We start from the raw sequence: 20,475 nt of genomic DNA, 5'->3' as shown, positions 1-20,475 counted from the left end.
TCAGCGTCTTTGTCATAGTTTTTTGACAAGTGTAAACGGGTCTTTCGAACTGTGTAATACTGCCAAATAAACTGTATTTTGATTCTTCTCCAAATCCACAAAACGGTAGAACATAACAGCATGGTGTAATATTTTAAAGAAATATGGTTACTTACAGGTCCAGTAGTACCATCATTAATATAGGTTGTCAAATTTTCAGAATGTCTCATACCTTGACAACCATGAGCATAGCAATTCATTGGTTTCAAGGAAAGCTACCATTTTTACATGTACTCTTTTGTTGGTATTCCAAGTTCCATTTTTACAGATAAATCATACTATTTTTTGTCTTAATCTCAGTTTTAATATATAGGTTTGTGGCATTTGTCTGAAATGGAAGAAATTGAGGTGAAATTTCTACAGGAATACAGTATTTTGATTGCTTGGATGTTATTTTTAAAATGATCTACATGAAATTTCTACAGGAATACAGTATTTTGATTGCTTGGATGTTATTTTTAAAATGATCTACATGAAATTTCCACCAGCACAAAAAGAATAAAAGCTCACTAGTAAGTAGGTTAGATGACAAACTTTAGATACTGACTAGATGACTGACAGTAGTAAACTAATATAGTAAAGGCTGATTTCTGCTTAATTTTACGTTTGACATTAAAATACATCTTTTCCACCACATATAGTAAATATTTCAATGCTCTTTCAAATATAAACTGTTCTCTTATTTAATTCACTACTTTTTTCTTCTTTACCTTCTTCCAGATTACTCCTGATAATGTTTTTGCTTATTCTCAAGTTTTCACTCATGTTGTATCAGTTTTTCAAAACTTCATCAGTCAAATCGGCTTATAACATTAATTTCTCCAGAGAAGATTTTTAATACTCTTCAAATAAGTTTTTCAAGCTGCTTTCAGTTTTTCCATGTATATCATTTACTGATGCGTGCAAAAACTAAATAAATTCCTGGAATACATAAAAATTTGATAAAATTTATAAAAGCTTATATTTATAAAGTATAACAAAACAAGTCAGAAACTGAACTCTTCGCTGATTACTCAAGTTAAAAAGTCATTATAATGCTGGTAATTAATATAAAACACTCACTTTAATAATGATTTTTCCTTTGAGATGCTCAGGAGTCATTTGAGAGACTTTCAAATGACCATCTCTACCAGGTACATACAGATGGTCTCCAAATACTTTTTCTGTCAAAATTGAAACCTGTTTTTGGTTTTCAAGACTGCAATGATTTTCTAAGTGTATTATAAGAGGATATCTAAAAAAATAACCAAAAAAAAAAAAAAAAATATAACTTCTGCACAGAAAAGTGCATTTCATAACTAAAAATTTTTATTTTTACAATTAAGCATATACTTTCCAACTATTTTCCAGAATTTCTATTCTACTTAACATACATCAAAACAATAACATTAAAGCAATATTTCAGTAATCAATGTTAATGCATATCGTAAACAATCAAATTACAATTTTGTTGCAGTTTTTTTTTTTCAAATTTTTTGTTCATACGGTTTTACATCTCATGTTTGTAATTCTGAAACAACAGTTTTCAACTTAAAACTAAGAAATTAGTAGTTTACTATAACATCTACTTACGGTGAAGTAACAAATGCAAATTCTTGAATTGTTTCAAAAACATCATGTAATGGAATTTTTGATGTGAGCGTATTTCCATGATACACAACTGGTCCATCTATACTGTCCCAACAATCAACTGAAATAAAATTTAAAAAAACTATGAAATTGAGTCTCAAAACTTTCTTACAAATTATTTCAAAGAGTTTATTAATATTTAAAATGTTACAAAGAATCTAATACATGAGATAACAAAATATATTTTTCACAAGTGACACAGCAAAACCAAATATTAATTAATGCACCTTTCACACAACGACATCCCATTTTAAGAGCAGTACTGTAACCTTCAATACTTGAAGGACCTTTCAATTGATCTTCCAAAAGGTACCTATGAGATAAAAATAATGTGTTAAGATAACTGTTAAATTTATGAATACATTTTTCTTTTACTACCTAATTTTAATTTTTAATTATTTACTTTTCTTTCATTATAAAGATAGCTTTTAATGAAAGAAGCTTTTATTTTTTCCCTATTTATATTTGAATATATTTTCATAGCAGTTTTAAACAAGAAAAAATAAAAAAGAGTTAATGCAACAAAAAAGAAAAGAAGAAATAAGAAAAAATAAAAAGTTAATGCAACGAAAAACATGTAAACAAATTCTTTAATATCTTTCAGTACTTGGAGAAATAAAATATATCAAATATTAGAAAATATACTACAACTTTTCTTCACTAAAGTATAAATTTGTAAACAGTGTCAGAACAATAATTTTTTTTTTTTGATACACAATTCTTTCCTGACATTAGATACTTGAAACTGCAAGACAGAAGTACACACATTATATCTGAACAAAAACAGTGCAATTTCATGAATGTACCAAATACGTACGTATTGTGTGATGTGGCAATAAAATAATGAGGAAAGGGATGATTCATTTCTTGACATACTGTCTTGTGGAAGGGATCAAAAATATCACAGCTATCAGACAAGAGGAACAAAGTGAAACCTAATATAAAAAAGAGAAAACAAGTTATATACAATGATTGAATTGTAAGGCACACATACACTTTGCATTATTCTAAAAATTAAAAAATTGTAATTCTATATCACATGCATTATGCAGTTTACAGTCTATTTTTAACCTATCAGATGCTATTTGAAGACCAAATGCTAATGAAACACAAAAATAAAATCTCCACATGTAACAAATAGTCGAGGGCAGCAAAATGGAAATTTTTCCTCTATAGACCATAAGATGCAGTTTACAGTCTATTTTTAATATATAGACCCCACCTGACCTACTAAAAGCTATTTGAAGACCAAATGCTAATGAAACACAAAAATAAAATCTCCACAAGTAACAAATAGTCAGAGCAGCAAAATGGATGACAATTTTTTCTCTTACAAGAATGAATGAATCTCCAATGAAAAATTTGACAATTTCGATAAACAGATGCAAAACTTTTTCTAGGTGTTGAAATGTCAACTGTAAAAAAGAACTCAAATTCCAGAAATTTTAGCATCAGACCACAGAAATATTAGATTTTAGTCTAAATTTTTCACAAAATCTAATATGCACAAATCTATAATATTCACAAAGAAAGTGACATAATTTATCTTCATAGTTATTGTAGGTTTGTTTTGTTCCGTCTTTAATGCATCCGTTTATCATTCACTTTCATGCAGAGTTTTAAATCAGAATTGTGCCCTAAGTTTTACATCAGGAATCTAACTTTTTCCACGAAGTTTTCATAATAAAAGCTTTCGCATTGTTAAACGTCAGTGCGTTTCGTATTAGAATACACAGAAATTTTCTTGATAATAGATACGATCAAATATTAAGGCTCCAATGAAAAAGCAGAATTGCAGTTAATTTTTGTGTTTGACTACAAATGAGGCATTATGCAGTTTACAGTCTATTTTTAATATTTTTGCTTTCATTATACACTCATTTTCAAAAGCAAACAAGCACAATGAAGAAAGTGACAGGTATTGAAATGATAAAAAATTCAAAGCCATAGGACGAATCTATGGCTAACAATTGTCCATTGAATGTTCGTCATGTTAAAGGGTGATAAAAATTCCTGATCTCTTTCTACGGTACATTCTGCCAGGCATTCCATAACTGTTGATCTAAATCTACGATATTTTGGGGTGACCAAATCTGTTGGCCAACCATATCTCATACATGTTCGATTGCCGAAAGGCCTGGTGACCTTACTGGCTAAGAAAGAGTATCGACAGCTCGGAGATAGTACAGGGATATGCGAGCTTTATGGGAGCTAACATTATCCTGTTGAAAAATAACTCGAGCATGGCGTACCATGAAGGGAAACGTAAACGTCCGCTGGCTGTCATCAGCATGTCATTGACCATCTTTAAAATATCACGGAAATGCCTTCCCATAAATGCTTTATTGAATTCAGTTTGAGCATTTTTATCATAGAGGAGGGAGGACAAGTTTACCCAGTTCTTCCAGTATTATGTATTTAATATCATTGCATTAACAACATATTGTTACGTTTTTCTTCTGACACCAGTTGTTACATTATTTTCTTCCTTCATGTTCGTACTGGTTCGTGAAGATTTGGAGTGAATAATGACAATACTACTTGATGAAGTATCAAAACACACTTTATTGGCCAGTATTGTCAGGACAGCTCCAGAACACGTTTACAGTCGTCGATGAACTATTATAAAAACGCTAACGCGATCAGCGACACAGCCTCCAGGCTATCACGGTGAAGACAGCTTCACTGCAAAGCACCAGAGTACAGCTCCCCACACTGCTCGGTCGTTCTCGAAACTCCACGTACTCTCGAGACTCTCCACGCTACAACTCGCGATGCTCTCGACGACACAGAGCACAGCTCTTGACTCTTCGGTTCAGTCGTTTCCGGAGCTTAACATGCTCTCTCGACGATGCACTAACTGCGATATACGAAGAGACTCTTTTGGTGCATGTGATGACCCACTCGACACTCACTGGCCGGCTGTCAACCCGATCGTCTCCACATGGACTAGCACTCGACGAGGCACACTCTGACTTGCCCTCTCGACGAGGCGCGCACACACTCTAACTGACTGCGGACCAGCAGGGTTTATATAGCTTTCGGCTTGTGTTCGAGAACATTATGGGCTAAACCAGTAAGAATTCGTTCCAGAAAGTTTTCCATCTGTCCATGGCATATCGCCAAATGGCCGATTTCTTGCCAAATGTGGCAACTCTAAAACTGCTTTGCCATCTTACCGCACCTCTACATTTCGTAACAATATCAATATATATATATATACATGTAAACATATACACACGAGATACAGCTTATTTTTTTTAAGGTGCAATAGATGCTACAGAAAAATAAAATTGATGGTGTATTTATATTAATTAGCATTTATTACGAAATGGAAAAACTGGTATTAGTTATTTCTAAGAAACAGTATAGCTTCGGAAAGATCTTCTTTGTTGGAGTGCCATAGATTCGATTTGATAAACTTCAGAGCTGAGAAGAGTCTTTCCTTACTAACTTGAGTTGGAGGAAGAGCTGTTACTGTTAGGACTACTTCTTTTAAATTTTCAGGATATATTTTTAGAGGTTCTAAAAGAGGTGTCTTGCAAGCGCAATCATATTTCTCTATTTCTTCAAAGGCCGTGTAGAAACCTTGTTTGTATTTTTTCATTTTTATATCTAAAGGCTCTTTATTTTCATTCGCTTTGCCTTAGCTTTTCAATATTGTCCAAAAATATTTCTCAAAATCTTATTCATCACTGGAAGAGGATGATAGAGACTCAGTTGCAATGTCTACAGTTTGACAGTCTCTGATTTGAATTCTCCAATTGTTCTCAGAATAATTTCATTCTTAATGAAAGTTCATACATGGCTTTCTTTGCCTTTTTAATTTATTCAGCATAAAAAAAAAAAAAAAAAAAAAAAAAAAAAAAAAAAAAACGGTGTTTCGGATCCACATATATTAAACCCAACAAGATCTCATTCTCTAGCAAACTAGTTTCCCTTTTCTTCATTGAAGAAATTATTTCTTCTGCAATAAACCCTCCATTCAGAAAAAACAAACATCCCATTCTTCCATTCTCACCTCCTGTCAATTCTTCAGATTGCAGCATTTTTGAGGCTTATACAGTGTAGAAAGAAGAGATTCCAATTCTGAAAGATCAGTCCCCAGTCTTTAAGTGAAACATTAGGATTATCTACATCTTCTAAAAAAGTTCTTAATTCTAAAAACATCTTTATCATCAAATATGTAGTTCCTTATCGCATTGCTTCATTGATAATTGTTTCTTTTCCTGCTTGCTTCCTAAAAATGGTATCAATTGTGTGAGTTCTTGTTGCTTACCTAAATTTATCAGCGAGATTTGACTAAATGAATCAGTTTAATCATTAATGGCAAATATCACATCTTTCCTCCTTCCTTATATTTATTTATTAATAGGTCAATAAAATAGAAAATAACTATTTATTAATGTATATAGTTATACAGTCCATAAATAAAAATAATAACTCAGCTTGCCATTAATTTTTTTCAATTCATTTTAATTTCATTCCAAATTCAAACTGTCCAACAAAAACTGAAGTGAGTCGAAGTCGACCTGTTTTTAGTGATTACAGCTCCGACTCCTTTTACCCCAAAATTTGCACGACTCCACAGATCTGGTTATAACAATAATCTTTAAAATATTTTTAATAAACAACTATATATATTTAAATACTGTTTCAAATAAAAATAATAAAGTAGAAGTATTTTTCAATAAATTTATTACATTATACAGAAAAACAATAGAAAAGTAATAATATTAAGTTATAAAAACAAACATAGCAACAGTATGTGAAATAATGTTAAATACGATGGAAAATTTAATTTAGTGGCATATTTGCATTTGTTTCTTTCCTGAAAGTAATTGAATATTTGGATCAAGCTTCGTAATGGGCAGCCTTAGCAGATTCTCTAAATGAGCATCTGGTAATTTGCATTCTTAAACTACATTTAATTTTTGTCGTAAGAAAAAAAAATTGACTCACAGCAGGAAGTACTTCCAAAGCGTGAAAGTAAATAATGTGCATGCTCTCATAAGGCATGGATATTCAACAGCATTTTTCGAGATTTCTATGGGATCCTTTTTAGCGTCAAAAAGAGATTGGAAGCTACTATCTTTTTGCAACTCTAACTCCATTTGCAGTTCCACAGGAGCTTTGGATATATCTACTAAATGTGGTTCCACTGTTTAAGTCCCATAGTTGCTGTGTGTTGAGAATTCTGACTAACATGTCAATTGAAATTTTTTTGTTTTCTTTAACCTCTCTGTCATTTTCTTTACTATTGGTAGCGGTATTTCCTAGATCTAGAACCATACTACAGATTTCACCTTCCATTAACCGACTGATGATTGGAGAATTGTCATCAAAATGAAAAACTTCTGTTATATATCATCTTCATTTATTACCACTTCTCCACATTTCTTTACAAAATTCACTAATTGGAAAATTCCACCTGTTGTTTGCGATATTCAAAAACTTTCAAATTCGCAGCTATCATCTTCACCATGAAATATGGTAGCTGGCCATAAATTATGCCTAGCATTTTTTAAAGTATCCGTACACATACCTTTCCCTGATCTTTGCGATTCTCTACACAGCACATTTTATGCTAAATATTTAAAAAATTCTTGAATAATTTTACCATTTCTTAAGAAATTTAACATGGATTTTAAAAATGCTACTTTATTTTTGCCTTTCACTGCTCACAGTATTCCGATATCCATAGACTGAATGATGGATGTACAGTCTGGAGGAAAGAATAACATGGATACATTATTTTTCATTAAAACTTTAAGTGAAATATGAGTCAAATAGTTATCTACAATCACAACAATTTCTGCATCATCAGGTAAACCAATTGAATTCAAATTTTGCTCAGCCTCGGGATGAAATGATTTTCAAACCAATCATACATTAATGTTTGTGTTGTAATACTTCTTTGGCGAAATGAAGCAACTCCAATGATGGAACACAGCAATAACTTTTATTTACCACTCAAAAAAATGGCGACATACAAACAAGAAGATAAAACATATTCTATCATTTAAAAATAAATCACATTCTTCGTGCGAGAATCGCACGAGGCACTTGAGTCTGGTTTCAAATATTGCCATTCACAAATACCTTAATGTTCATCTATTTAAATTATTTAAACTACAAGATTTTAATATTATTTAAAGCTGTTACAACCTCTCCCCCAACGGAGAGACTTTTACCGAAGGGAAAAGTTCTGTAAATTTCGAAAGTTTATAAGCTCGGCTTGCTCAATTGCTTAAAGAGTAAAGGTAACTTCTCTGATAAATTTCCAAACTTCAGGCCAAAATTTTTAAGTTTTAAACAAATATTTTTACATCACATTTAAATAGGAAGAAAAAAAATGGAGAACATTCAAATTAGTCTTCTTTTTTTTTCTTGACGGCGCCTAGATCTCTTCCATGGTGGACCAGTTCATCGGCTATAATTCACAGCAAAGCCTTTCCTCAGTTCATCTGTGCCTTTCGGATAATATTCATTTGTCATTTGCTTTCGACAATTGTTTTCTTCGTATATTAATAGCGGCTTTGATATTAAATCAAAAGCCGAAAGATGATGATAACGCTGCATTGCAAAATGATTCTCAATATTAATTTCTTTATCGTTTTTTAAATTTTCGTGAACATCTTCCTCTTTTAATTCTGGTGATTTAACTTCTTCTTCAAATACATCTCTGGATGCTTTATTTTCTTCCTTCATCGGTTCCAAGATCTGCTCTTCAGCTATTTTTCTTTTCCTTTGAGCTCTAGTAGAAATGGCATTAAAATGGTATCACTAAGTTTACGTTCAAGTGATAAACTAATAAAATAAGGCAGTTCAGTGTTAACAGGAAGTAATAACCTGATATCACTAATATTACGTTCAGTGATGAACTAATAAAATAAGGCAATTCAATATCAACAGGAAGTAATAACCTGGTATCACTAAATTATGTTCAGTGATGAACTAATAAAATAAGACAATTCAATATCAACAGGAAGTTACGTTCAGTGATGAACAACTAATAAAATAAGGCAATTCAATATCAACAGGAAGTTATAATCTGGTATCGCTAATATTGCGTTCAGTGATGAACTAATAACATAAAGCAATTCAAGATTAACAGGAAGTAATAATCTGGTATCACTAATATTGCATTCAATGATGAACTAATAAAATAAAGCAATTCAATATTAACAGGAGGTAATAATCTGGTATCACTAATATTATGTTCAATGATGAACTAATAAAATAAAAATACGCACGATTATTCGATCTCGGTCGGTGCCTCCAAAATAATTAAGACTGTGATACTTCTTTGGCGAAATGAAGCAACTCCAATGATGGAACACAGCAATAACTTTTATTTACCACTCAAAAAAATGGCGACATACAAACAAGAAGATAAAACATATTCTATCATTTAAAAATAAATCACATTCGTCGTGCGAGAGTCGCACGAGGCACTCGAGTCTGGTTTCAAATATTGCCATTCACAAATACCTTAATGTTCATCTATTTAAATTATTTAAACTACAAAATTTTAATATTATTTAAAGCTGTTACAGTGTCATCCCAGCTCTTTTATTTGCATGATATATGACAAGGAAAATCTTTACTCCTTTAAATGCTCGAGGTCATGTATTTTTTCTGATTATGACATGTTTACACTTGTGCATTCCTGCAGCATTTGCACATGCTAAAATTGTTAGTCTAACTTTGGGATCTTTGACACCAGTTGGAGCCTTTTCTGTAGAGGTTGCCAAGGTATTTCGCAGTATATATTGCTAGAAAAGACCAGTTTCATCAGCACTGTAAATTTGTACTGGAGATAATGTTTCACTATTAATGAGTTCAATGAATTCATCTGCAGATAGTTCAGCAGCTTCACCTGAAAATTTTAATTGTACTATACCAGGCAATTTTATGCAGAGCTGTACAGATAGGCAAGCGAGGTATGTAAGAGGTTGCAACTTATTACAAATATATTACATTTGTAATAAGTTTTGAGAAAGACATATTTTTTAGACAAGTCCCATTATTTAACTGTCATGCTATGTATTTAATACTTAAAATGGTTTCAATTTTCTGTTTCACAAATATTCAATTCTTACCATCTATTAGTATTTGCTTATTTTGTTTTGCTTCTTCTGATGGTTCATACTGTTCAATAATCTTCAAACATTCCTCAGTTGTAACGTTCACCATCTAAAAAATGAATGTGATAAATTATGTAAACTTTTCTTTCATTTGATAAAGTTATATATAATAAGCTTTAACAATTTTGTGTTTTAAAAACATACTTATTTTAAAAAAAAAAGATATAAAAATCTATATGAATAAGGAAGAGTGTACGTGTATTTGTCTTTCCTATAAATCTACAGTTTTAGTTTGACCTTGACAAAATTTGACATATCAGACCTCAGAAACAATAGGAAGGTCACTATCTATATAAAGTTTGTCAAAAACCACCCCATTGTGTTCAGACACTATGTAAATACGTATTTTATGCTAACTTAATGAACATTTGATTAAAATTTCAGTGATTGCAAAGCACAAGATTTGCAATTTAATACGTTTCAAAATTAATCAGAAAACTCAGCAATATAAAAGATGTGTGTTGGCATTGAGCAAAATGCAACATATTTGTTTTTCAAATTTCATACACAAATTTAGTGACTTGAAAAAAGTTATTGCCACAGACCAAAGTAAATTACTTTTAAGTGTGCTATTGTCCAGAAAAGCATAAGACATTTAACATTTTTTTTTTCAAATTTATTCAGTTATTAATTAAGAAACTAAGCGATTTAAAAGCAATAAATACTTTAAAATGTTATTAATTATTAGTTGGAAGCAGAAAATTACACCCTAGATTCATTTAAATCATCTATATATCATTAAAATCATCTATACACAGAATATTTATAAATGAATGGTGAGGTTTTAAGAATTAATAATAAATACAAATGAACATAATAGGGGCTCCTATCACCACAGGGTATGCTGCAGTTGAAGATGTACTTATTCCTCTTCCTTCGCTGATACCCATGATCAAAATATGCTGTTTAATATCCCGCAATTGCAATTTCCCACCAGATTTGCGCTCTATATTTTTCAACAACGCACAGGTACAATCACTTTGCATAACAGGTATTAACGAGTTTTATTCAGGATTAGTAAAATTTTGTGCAATTCAACTTCAAGCATAAAAGGAAAATCACTGGCTACCAGAGATTTCGATAAAACTACCTCTAAATGAAGCTCTATGTAAAACTCAAGCAACATCAGTGTACAATATATATTAAAAGGACACTGAATAAGCATTATTTAACTGGAACCATAACTCTCTGCTTTGTTTATGCTACGAGTTCTCAGATAAAATTTCGATTACAATAGAAAGACCCAGGACAGTAGAACTTGCTGTCAATAGTAGTTGAATGTCAAAATGTAGAACGCAAAATTAATGTCAATTATTTTTTAGAAATCAAATTTTTGATTAAACCCCCTGTTTAGTTTTTCTGTTACCAAGCAAATTTCTAGTGTGTCTTAACAACAATGGATGGCAGGATCTCTTCATGATTTCATTTATGGCTGTCATGGTAATGAGCCTGGTTTATATGTATTAGTGTATTTCATTTTGGATATTATTACAACTGTGTTTTTAAGTGAAATGTGCAAACAAAAAGTGTTGTGTCATCATGTGGATGGCTTTTGTTCAATACTGAAGTGTTTATCAGAGTCCATTATCTTATCTTTATTGTGCAGCTACTTACAAAATTATCCTCCCTCCAAAAAACTTATTACTGAGCTCTCCTGTTTTAAGTACTCAAGCAATTAATTCTGATTACTTTTACGATCGAAAATGGTCAATAAGCAATTAAATTCTGATTACTTTTACGATCGAAAATGGTCAATCTCCTAACAAAAAAGAATGAAACTTTGGCCTTTATTCAAGTGTTACTGTTTCATTGAGAATTATCTCACTTGTCTGATAGTAATATCAAATCATCAAGTTCATGAACTTTATTATGGCAGAGGGTAGCACAAGTGTGTCTGTCATGGCCACATTATACATATCAGAAAGACTTTACTCAGCTTTATTCTTTTCCTCACAGACAGACCCTAGAATCTCTTCTCCTTCTTACCATACCACCAAATCTCTTGAGAGAACTTTTGGCGGGTCAGTATTTTAAATGCCTCTATGCTGCAAAGACACTATACACTTATGAGCATCCAAGCCTTCTTCGTATTCAAAACTGGGCATAAGGATATGGCAGCTAGCATCATTAACCATTATATCAATCAGGCTAAATTAAACAATTAATTTATATTAATTACTACTTTAAATGATAAATTTCATCCTAGATATCAGACACTGATTGAAAAAAACATGCTACATAATACTTTAAATACTGAAGAAAATTTCACATATAAATAATTAATACTTTCCATTAACAAATTCCTCTTTATAATAATTGATATATTTCCTCACTCACTTTCCCTTCTCCCCCCAAAATACCAAGTAAATAAACTGACTGAAAAGTTCAGAATATCTTTTAGCACTATGACAAAAGAAATCAAAAGAAACCATAAATTAATTTATATATGATCAAATATACAAAGTATCATAACTTTTACAAAAATTTTACATAATTTGAAGAAACACAAGTTCCTTTTCAAACACAATTAAGGAAAAAAAGTACATAAAACAGAAATTTCCTCATGTTTAAAATGAAACTAAAAACTATAAATAAATATAAAAATTAAAAACAAATACAAAACATACAACATAAAATAAATTAAGATGACTTAATAGGAATTTTTGATTACCCCTTGTTCTCCTTCAAGAAATAAATGTAGGTCTTCTAATGTCATGTAATCTTTGCCAGAGAACCTATCAGGAAATAAAACATTTTAATGGAATACATTATGGCAATCATTTAAAACAGCAGTCTACCTAAGGAAATATTTAATACACATCACTTAAACACAATTTTTAGTTTATAACATAGAAATTTAGATAAATTAAAATCTTAATTATAACTTTTAATAACAGAATTGTCAGTGGTTACTCAACACTGTACATAATTTATTAATATTAAGAATAATTACAAATACTTTACCTACATACTTAAATATATTTGCATGTTTACATTTAACTTCAATGATTACAGGTTTGTGGATTCCAGAAAAGATTTCTAAAGCTTTCAATACATTATATATGAGTTTGTAAAAGTTATGAACTTTCTTTAGCAGAGCTTTGATATCAACAAAAGCACATAATATACAGCAAGATGTCAAGACTAAGCAATTGTCATGGAAACATTTGCTTTCCATGTGGTCATCAATTAAATATGCTTTCCCAACATGACCAGCTGCTTTTGATCCATCTGTATATATATATATATAGGGATATAAAACTTTGTTTTTAAATTATCTTGTTAGCATTTCTTTGGCAAGATGGTGGAAAATATTAAGAAGTTGGCTATGTACATACTCCAAGGAGGGACCACAAAATAGTTTACTGTCGGTATAAATATCTGACATGCAATATTCTTAGATTGAACCCTCAGAGAGAAAAAGGCACACAAGATGGCCATGCTTTAAACAAAAGATCACACATGTCATCAAGCAAGGACAGTTTTCAAGGATGGTCTGGTTGGTATATTACAAGGGATATTTAGAAAGTAAGGAACATTTTGGAATTAAAAAGAAACTAAGTACAAGGGAAAAAAAAAAAAAAAAAAAAAAAAAAATCATTATATGCGTCAGAAAGAGTGACTAAAATTCTACTTTTCTACATAGTCATCAAACAAATTGTGGCACTATCATAGCGGTGGACAAGCTTTGAAATTCCTTCGTCATAGAATTCTGCCGGCTGCGATCTCAGCCACTCAGTGACGCGCACCCGCAGCTCTTTGTCGTAGTCAAAGCGCTGTGTTGCTAGACAGTTCTTCACCCTTGGAAACAAGTGAAAATCACTAGGTGCAAGATCGGAACTATAGGGAGGATGAGGAAAAACCTCCCATTTGAATGAATTAAGGAGTTCTTGAGCGCGTTTTGCCGTGTGAGGTCGGGCATTGTCGTGCAAAAACAAAATTTTGGACATCAACTTTCCTTGGCGCTTGTTTTGAACTGCTCTCCTAAGGTTGCTCACAGTTTGACAGTACCGCTCAGAGTTTATTGTGGTACCACATTCGAGAAAATCAATCAGAAGCACACCTTGCCCATCCCAAAACACAGTCACCATAATCTTCTTTGGTGACAAGGTTTGCAAACATTTTCTTGGTCTTTTGGGGGAAATTGTGTGCCCGCAATGCATGGAATGTAATTTTGTCTCACCCATGTCTCGTCACCATTTATGATTAAATCCAGTAATGAATCACCATGTCTGTCATAGGCCTTCAGAAATGCCAAAGCTGCTCCCATTCGTTGACCTTTATGGTGCTCTGTAAGCAATTTCGGCACCCATCTTGCACAAAATTTGCGGTAGCCTAGCTTTTGTGTGACAATTTCAAACAACAAAGTCCGTGAAACTTGTGGAAAACTAGGCGAAAGCTCTGTTATTGTGAAACGGTGGTTTTCACGAATCTTTTCATCAACTTTAGCAACCAGTTCATCAGTCACAATGCTAGGGCGTCCACTCTTCTCTTCATCGTGAACGTTAGTTCGCCCATTTTTAAACTGAATGCACCATTTCTGGATTGAATTTTCATTCATTACGTTGTTTCCGTACACTTCACACACTTGCTGATAAATTTCCATAGGTTTTAGGCTTTTTGCGAACAAAAACCGTATCACAGACCGCATCTCATAACTGGCGGGATTTTCAATTGCTGCGCACATTTTAAATTTGAATATTGAAAAAACGGGCAGCATGGAAATGTTCCCGTTGTGATGACTGGATGCAGAGCACGCAGACACCAAACTATATGTGATCGGCGCGCGCCTAGCGACGTCAGACGGAAATGTTTCTTACTTTCTGAATAGCCTACGTACATTGAAATAGTAATGAAGAGACAACTGCTCACATTCCACTGCAGTGACTTTTTCAAATTTTCGCTAAGGATATTTCAAAAGAATGCTGAGTGCTCCTTTTTATTTTACAATTGCAACTGTAATGCTGCATCATGACCTTCCACAAGAGCAATGTGTACACATGAGCTTACTATGACAGGACATTTCTGAATGGGTAAAATATTGTTGCAGAAAGCCTTGTAAGGGATCTTGTACATAGGGTGTTAGAGGGCAATGTAAGTACCCAGCCTTGATACGCTTTGGCAGAATCAGGGGAACTAAAGATCAGGATTACGCGTTTCATATTTATCAACTGACCTTTGCTCATTTTGATATGTTTAACAACACAGACAGTTCTGAGACAGTTTCCTCTTCTTATATGAACAGAACATTGATCTCAGAGTATACACCACTACTGTAGTTTAGAGTTTTGTGTTCTGAAACACCAACATCAACTAGCCGAAGTTTTTCAATTTAAGTAGTGTAGCTGATTGAGTTGAAGAAGTTCCAATAAAGAGGTCACTAGACTGCAGCCTGTTTATATTTACAGATCCTGATTGGTGATATTTTCTGAAGTTTGTCTGTTGTATTGTTGGCAACAAAGAATTTTGGTAGATTTTTATCAGGATTTGCAATTATATTCATTTTCACATTTTAGAGTAGAGAGGCACTTTCATTTTTAGCATTTGATGTAGTTTCAGAATCTGTATTTGAAATTAATAAACATTTGAACCTGGTGGCCCCACCTTCCAGGAAATTCAACCAGAGGACCTACACTCCTGCACCAGGAGTCCAACAATCAGCTTTTCTGAAAGCCCAAAAGCTTATCCCAGAGATACTGACACTAATGACTAGCCAACTGATATTGGGGGGGGGAAGCTTCCTTCTGTTTCAATCTGAAGTAGAGACCAAAACAGTGTACTATAGACAGTACCTCACCCTTCGACTATCAGAACCCACCTTTCCAGCCTTGGGTCACAATGCACAACAAATGTGTAGAAATCGATGAAAGCCCTTTTAAGAAGCGTAAAAATGAAATGAGTCAAATACTGATTGTTTAGTTAATAAAGAGGCATCAGTTTCTTCAGAATTCTGCAGGAGCAATTAGTGCAATTTTGGTAGGATCTCCATCAACTTACATGGTTGAATGGCAGCCAAATTTCATAGTCAATGGAGCAAAATGTAAATACCATAAATTCTTGCATTCTATAAGTATGCATTTCAGAGATTATTAAATATTTTTTTCCAACCACGTGATTAAGCATTATTCAGGAATGGCTGAACCCATTAGTTATTTAGCCATCTCATCATCAAGAACATTGCCCAGGGTGAACCACAGAGGATGACTGAATTCCACCAGCAAGAAAGATGAAACTCCATCCTAGTTTTGAAATACAACACCTTTGGGAATTAATCTAGAGGTCTTGTATCCCTCTTCTCTTATGATCAACTCCTTCACAGACCTTTTAACTACACATACTTTAAGTGCAAAGACACTGTAACACCTTACAGCCATTCAAGCCTTCTCCAGGATACAAACCACAGCCCAAGACTATGGCAGCTGGCTCCTATGCCACCATATCATCAAGAAAGCAGAAGATTAGATATAAAAATCATGGTTTTTAATAGCAAATTGAAAAAAATCAACATTTAGTGATTAGACACTTAGGTTCTGCAAATTGTTTTCTGACTTTGTGATTCAATATAAAAAAGCAGCAATTTTCTTGAAATACAAAATTATTGTTAAGCTTAAAACTTTGACTTGTAGTCTAACTTTTAGTCATTTGCACTGAAATATCTTCAGATTATGATCTCACTGGAACAGTTAAAATATTTTTATATTATTAGTGTTTTCATGCACAGCAGATAAAATTCTAACAATAACAGTTTCAGTAATACAAAGGATGTGAAAAGGAATGGGAAGATTATGAAAAATTTGATTTATGAAGCTCTAACTGAGAAAAGATCACAGTGGTTTATAAACTACAAACTGGGGAAAAAAAAAAAGAGAGAGAGAGAGGGTGGGAAATCCAAATAAAAATGGAATAAATAAATAAATAAAGCATAATAAAAGTGGTTAATAAAATGAAGTATATCTGAAAAATACTCATCAGTCTGTAATTGATTAACCATATATACTATATACAAGTCAAGAATTTGGGACACGATTTTACCATTAAAATATGGAGACTGGTTTCTACACGAGTTCAAAATGATTTATAAATAATTTATATACATAAATGATATTACACATTAAGTAACTGAAAATGTTTATAAATTTTATTTAATTCTAATATATATTAATTAAAGTTCTCAGGTTCAGTACCTAATTTGGAAATTTCTAGAACTTCTTGGAGGTCTACATTTGCTACAGGCAAAGTCCAGGTGAATGTCATCATCTATCACTTCACAGTTAACATCATTACCACATTTTATAGATCATATCATGTTCAATACCATCAAAAGTTGATTGCTCATCAAAAATGATAAACTCATCTTCAGTTCATCCAATAGGTCTACCTAAGTTAGATGACCAATCATCTGTAATTTTGACATTATTTAATGCTGGACATTCAAGATGATTTTAACCCTCTGAGTGGCATGATAGGATAAAGCCGATCATGAGATTTCTTTTCACTTGGCCTACATTAGCTTATAATTTAAAATACTTTGTATTCTTTCTTTCTTGCATGATTAAAATATTCTCTTACTGAATGGAAATTTATAAAAACAGAAAATAAAATAAGTAATAACATAAATTTAGATAACAAATGTCATTTAAATACAGATTTTCATGAGCGGATTAAAAAAGCAGTGCTTCTTAAATGGTTACATTTGACTTATATATTAGTTTTCAAATTTGACTGAATTTTTGTAGCAAAATTTTACTTCTCACCTTAAAGAACAGCTCATATTTGGAAATGTAAGGTACTTTGTTAAATTGTGTAAAGTCTGAAATCTTGCTTTAAATATCTATCTACTGAAGGGTTTAACAAAGGATTTTTCAATCTAATTCTGCACAGTGAAATAAGGAATGGATAAAAATTGTTTAGGATCCAATTAAAATACTAACTGTTATGGAAAGTTAACTAAAACATATTTTACACAATTCCATCAAAAACATTTAGTCACATTAAAACAAACAAACAAACAAACAAAAAGAGAGAGAGAGAGAGAAAGAGAAAGAGTGAAACTAAATTGGTTTATTTTAAAATTAAAGGGAATAAAGCTATTTACCTTACTAACAGAAAATAAATTTCTGGTCTTGTAGATGTTTCTTTAAATATGCTAACAAAATCACTACTGTCTATCCTGCCTCTTTCCTCTCCCTGTTTGCCATGCTCAAATTCCTAATAAAATATAAGATAAAAATTTAGAAAACTGAATTAATATAAAGCAACTTTATTATACCCATTAATAAAATCCCATGCAGGTAAATTAAAACTCACAATCAGAAATAAAGAACAATAAAGGCATAAGATATTAAAGACAGACAATATAAGTAAAATTCTTGCTTCTTGATAAATTCTTGATTGAGATTTTTGTGGTTACTATTTGTTATTACTCTTTTAAATAACAGAAAATTAAATTTGGAATTGAGAATGAATAGTTTTTCTTTAAAAGATCTGACCAGCAGTCAAAAAGTTCCCAGAAATTCATTGTAACTCTTTATCACCACATATAATTTTTTCTTACTACTTATTTAGTTACTACTGGAATACATTACAGGCAGGCAGTAGGAGTGTGTGGTGATCAGTGGGTGTGATAGCAAAGTTCAAGCAATGGACAAACATCAAGTTCATGTGCAGATTGGGAAAATCTGCTTCAGAGACATTGTGTTTACAAACAGTTTATAGTGATTCTTCTTCTTCTTTTTTTTTAACCCTCCGAGCATTACGGGTTTAGCCCTGAAATTTCAAAGTTCCTCAAAATGTCATGAATAAGTGATGTTTTCTTGATTTTAATTAAAAAGTGACTATCTCATTTTGTACCTTGATTCCTTTTCTTCCAATATACATCCAAACCGAAATCAGATACATTTAAAAGCTAGCAGAAATTTTCATGTATAATGAATATAGAAGACAACCTTCTGTACGGAATTTTCTGGCCGCAACGCCGAGAGGGTTAAAGCCGTTTGCAATTGCTTTTTGAGATTTCTAGGTGGCCAGGAATCTCTGGAAGACGAGACTGCAGTGGGAAACCTTCAACCTCCAGAAACGGAGAAATAGTTGAAGAAGGGAAACAGTTAATCAGATCACAGCAAAGAATGCCTTTCGAAGAAATAGGAATCTCTCACAGATCCATTCACATAATCCTATCAGATAATTTGACTGTAAAAAGTGTCAGTGCCAACTTTGTCCCGAGGCTGCTGAACCCGGATCAAATGGAAACTCAACAGTTGATTGAGGCCGAATGTTTTGAAAAAAGCAAACAGGACTTGCCATTTCTTCAGGCAATTGTTACTGGCAATTGTTACTTGGTGTATGCTTATGACCTGGAGTCAGAATGACACACAATGTCCTCTCCTCGACCAAAGAAATCACATCATGTTAAATCCCAAACAAAAGTGATGCTCATTGTGTATTTTGACAGTGAAGGTGTGGTGCACTGTAAATTTGTACCAACTGGAAAAACTATTAATGGCCCTTTTTACGTGCAAGATTTGAAAAGACTGAGGGAGGCAATCCTAAGAAAATGACCTGCCAGACAGCAAGGAGGATGGTAAATGCATTACAACAATGCTCCTTTCTGCACATCCATTGTTGTGCAGACATAGCTCGCAGGGAAAAAAAAAAAGAACATTCGAGACTTCAAAAAGCCTTCCTATTCACTGGATTTTAGGTACCATTGAATTTGTGGCTCTTCCCAATATCGAAGTGGGCCTTAAAGATTACCACTTTGACACCACAGAATACATCAAAACAATGCAACACATGAATTTTAGAGGCTACCACAACAGGACTTTTATTGTTTCCAGCAATAGCAGGAGGAATGGAACAAATGTATTTGTTTCTGAAGGAGCCTACTTTGAGGGTGATTAAGTAAATATGTACAATTCGGAAAAAAAAAAAAAAAAGAGGAGGAGACGTTTCTATATCTCCCGCTCTACTTGGCCGATTGACAAAATTCAAATGGTCTTTTTCATGTCTCGAAAGCGCAACTTAAGATATATATTAGACTTATATATAGCATTGTTCTAACATAGGCATTTTGACACAAAATCCCACTTTTCCAAAATAACATAGCAATTTTTTTGGATGACATGACATATGTATTTTTGTTTAGCCTAAATATCACTAAATACACTATGTTCAAATAATTTGAAAAAGAACTTACAAAATATGTAATACAAAACATTGCATTACTCACCATAATTTTTTGTCGCAGGCGAACAGTGCTCAATTGATTGTTCAGCTTCTTCATCAATGATATAGTCTCACCTTCACTTAAAAGCCCTCTCTGACTTGTATCAGCTTGTTCAAAAACTTCTTTTAACCATCTGACCAATTTCATTAAGGTTATACAGTTTTCAATCATAAAGCCAAATCTACAGAAATAAATCAATTTTATATAACAGAAAAGGATACTTTTCTCGCATTTTCTGTCTCTCGTCAAAAGTATCAGGAGCTGCTGATGAAATAATATGTTAAAACATAAGCTGGAAATATATAACAGCATAAAAAAATATTACTTGTTTAGGAGACAACAAACTAGTCTTTTCTCTTCTGAATCTTCAAGTAAAGTATTGTTATATATTAGACAATATTTCCTTAAAACAGTTAATACATTTTGTATATT

At 32.4% G+C, this 20,475-nt stretch overlaps 1 protein-coding gene across 2 annotated transcripts in view; it reads right to left on the bottom strand.

Moving 5' to 3' along the window:
- The window catches only part of LOC118187231 (inactive phospholipase C-like protein 1), a 106,141-nt gene that overhangs the window by 51,088 nt on the left and 34,578 nt on the right, over positions 1-20,475 (bottom strand). Inside the window, exons 4-12 of one of the 2 annotated variants that reach the window (XM_035357399.2) lie at positions 20,265-20,307; positions 20,047-20,176; positions 17,914-18,026; positions 12,490-12,553; positions 9,774-9,867; positions 2,486-2,603; positions 1,896-1,981; positions 1,612-1,729; positions 1,102-1,273 (exon numbers count right to left, since the gene is read on the bottom strand). In XM_035357399.2, coding sequence (XP_035213290.2) covers positions 1,102-1,273; positions 1,612-1,729; positions 1,896-1,981; positions 2,486-2,603; positions 9,774-9,867; positions 12,490-12,553; positions 17,914-18,026; positions 20,047-20,176; positions 20,265-20,307 — 938 coding nt within the window. The remainder of the gene's footprint in view (positions 1-1,101; positions 1,274-1,611; positions 1,730-1,895; positions 1,982-2,485; positions 2,604-9,773; positions 9,868-12,489; positions 12,554-17,913; positions 18,027-20,046; positions 20,177-20,264; positions 20,308-20,475) is intronic. The other variant, XM_035357400.2, reaches the window with a different exon arrangement.

This window comes from Stegodyphus dumicola, chromosome 6, assembly GCF_044657685.1.
Source record: "Stegodyphus dumicola isolate Sdum_Otavi_A_Nest chromosome 6, ASM4465768v1".
Classification (NCBI taxonomy): Eukaryota; Metazoa; Arthropoda; class Arachnida; order Araneae; family Eresidae; genus Stegodyphus; species Stegodyphus dumicola.
This window is presented reverse-complemented; position numbering and strand designations above follow the sequence as displayed.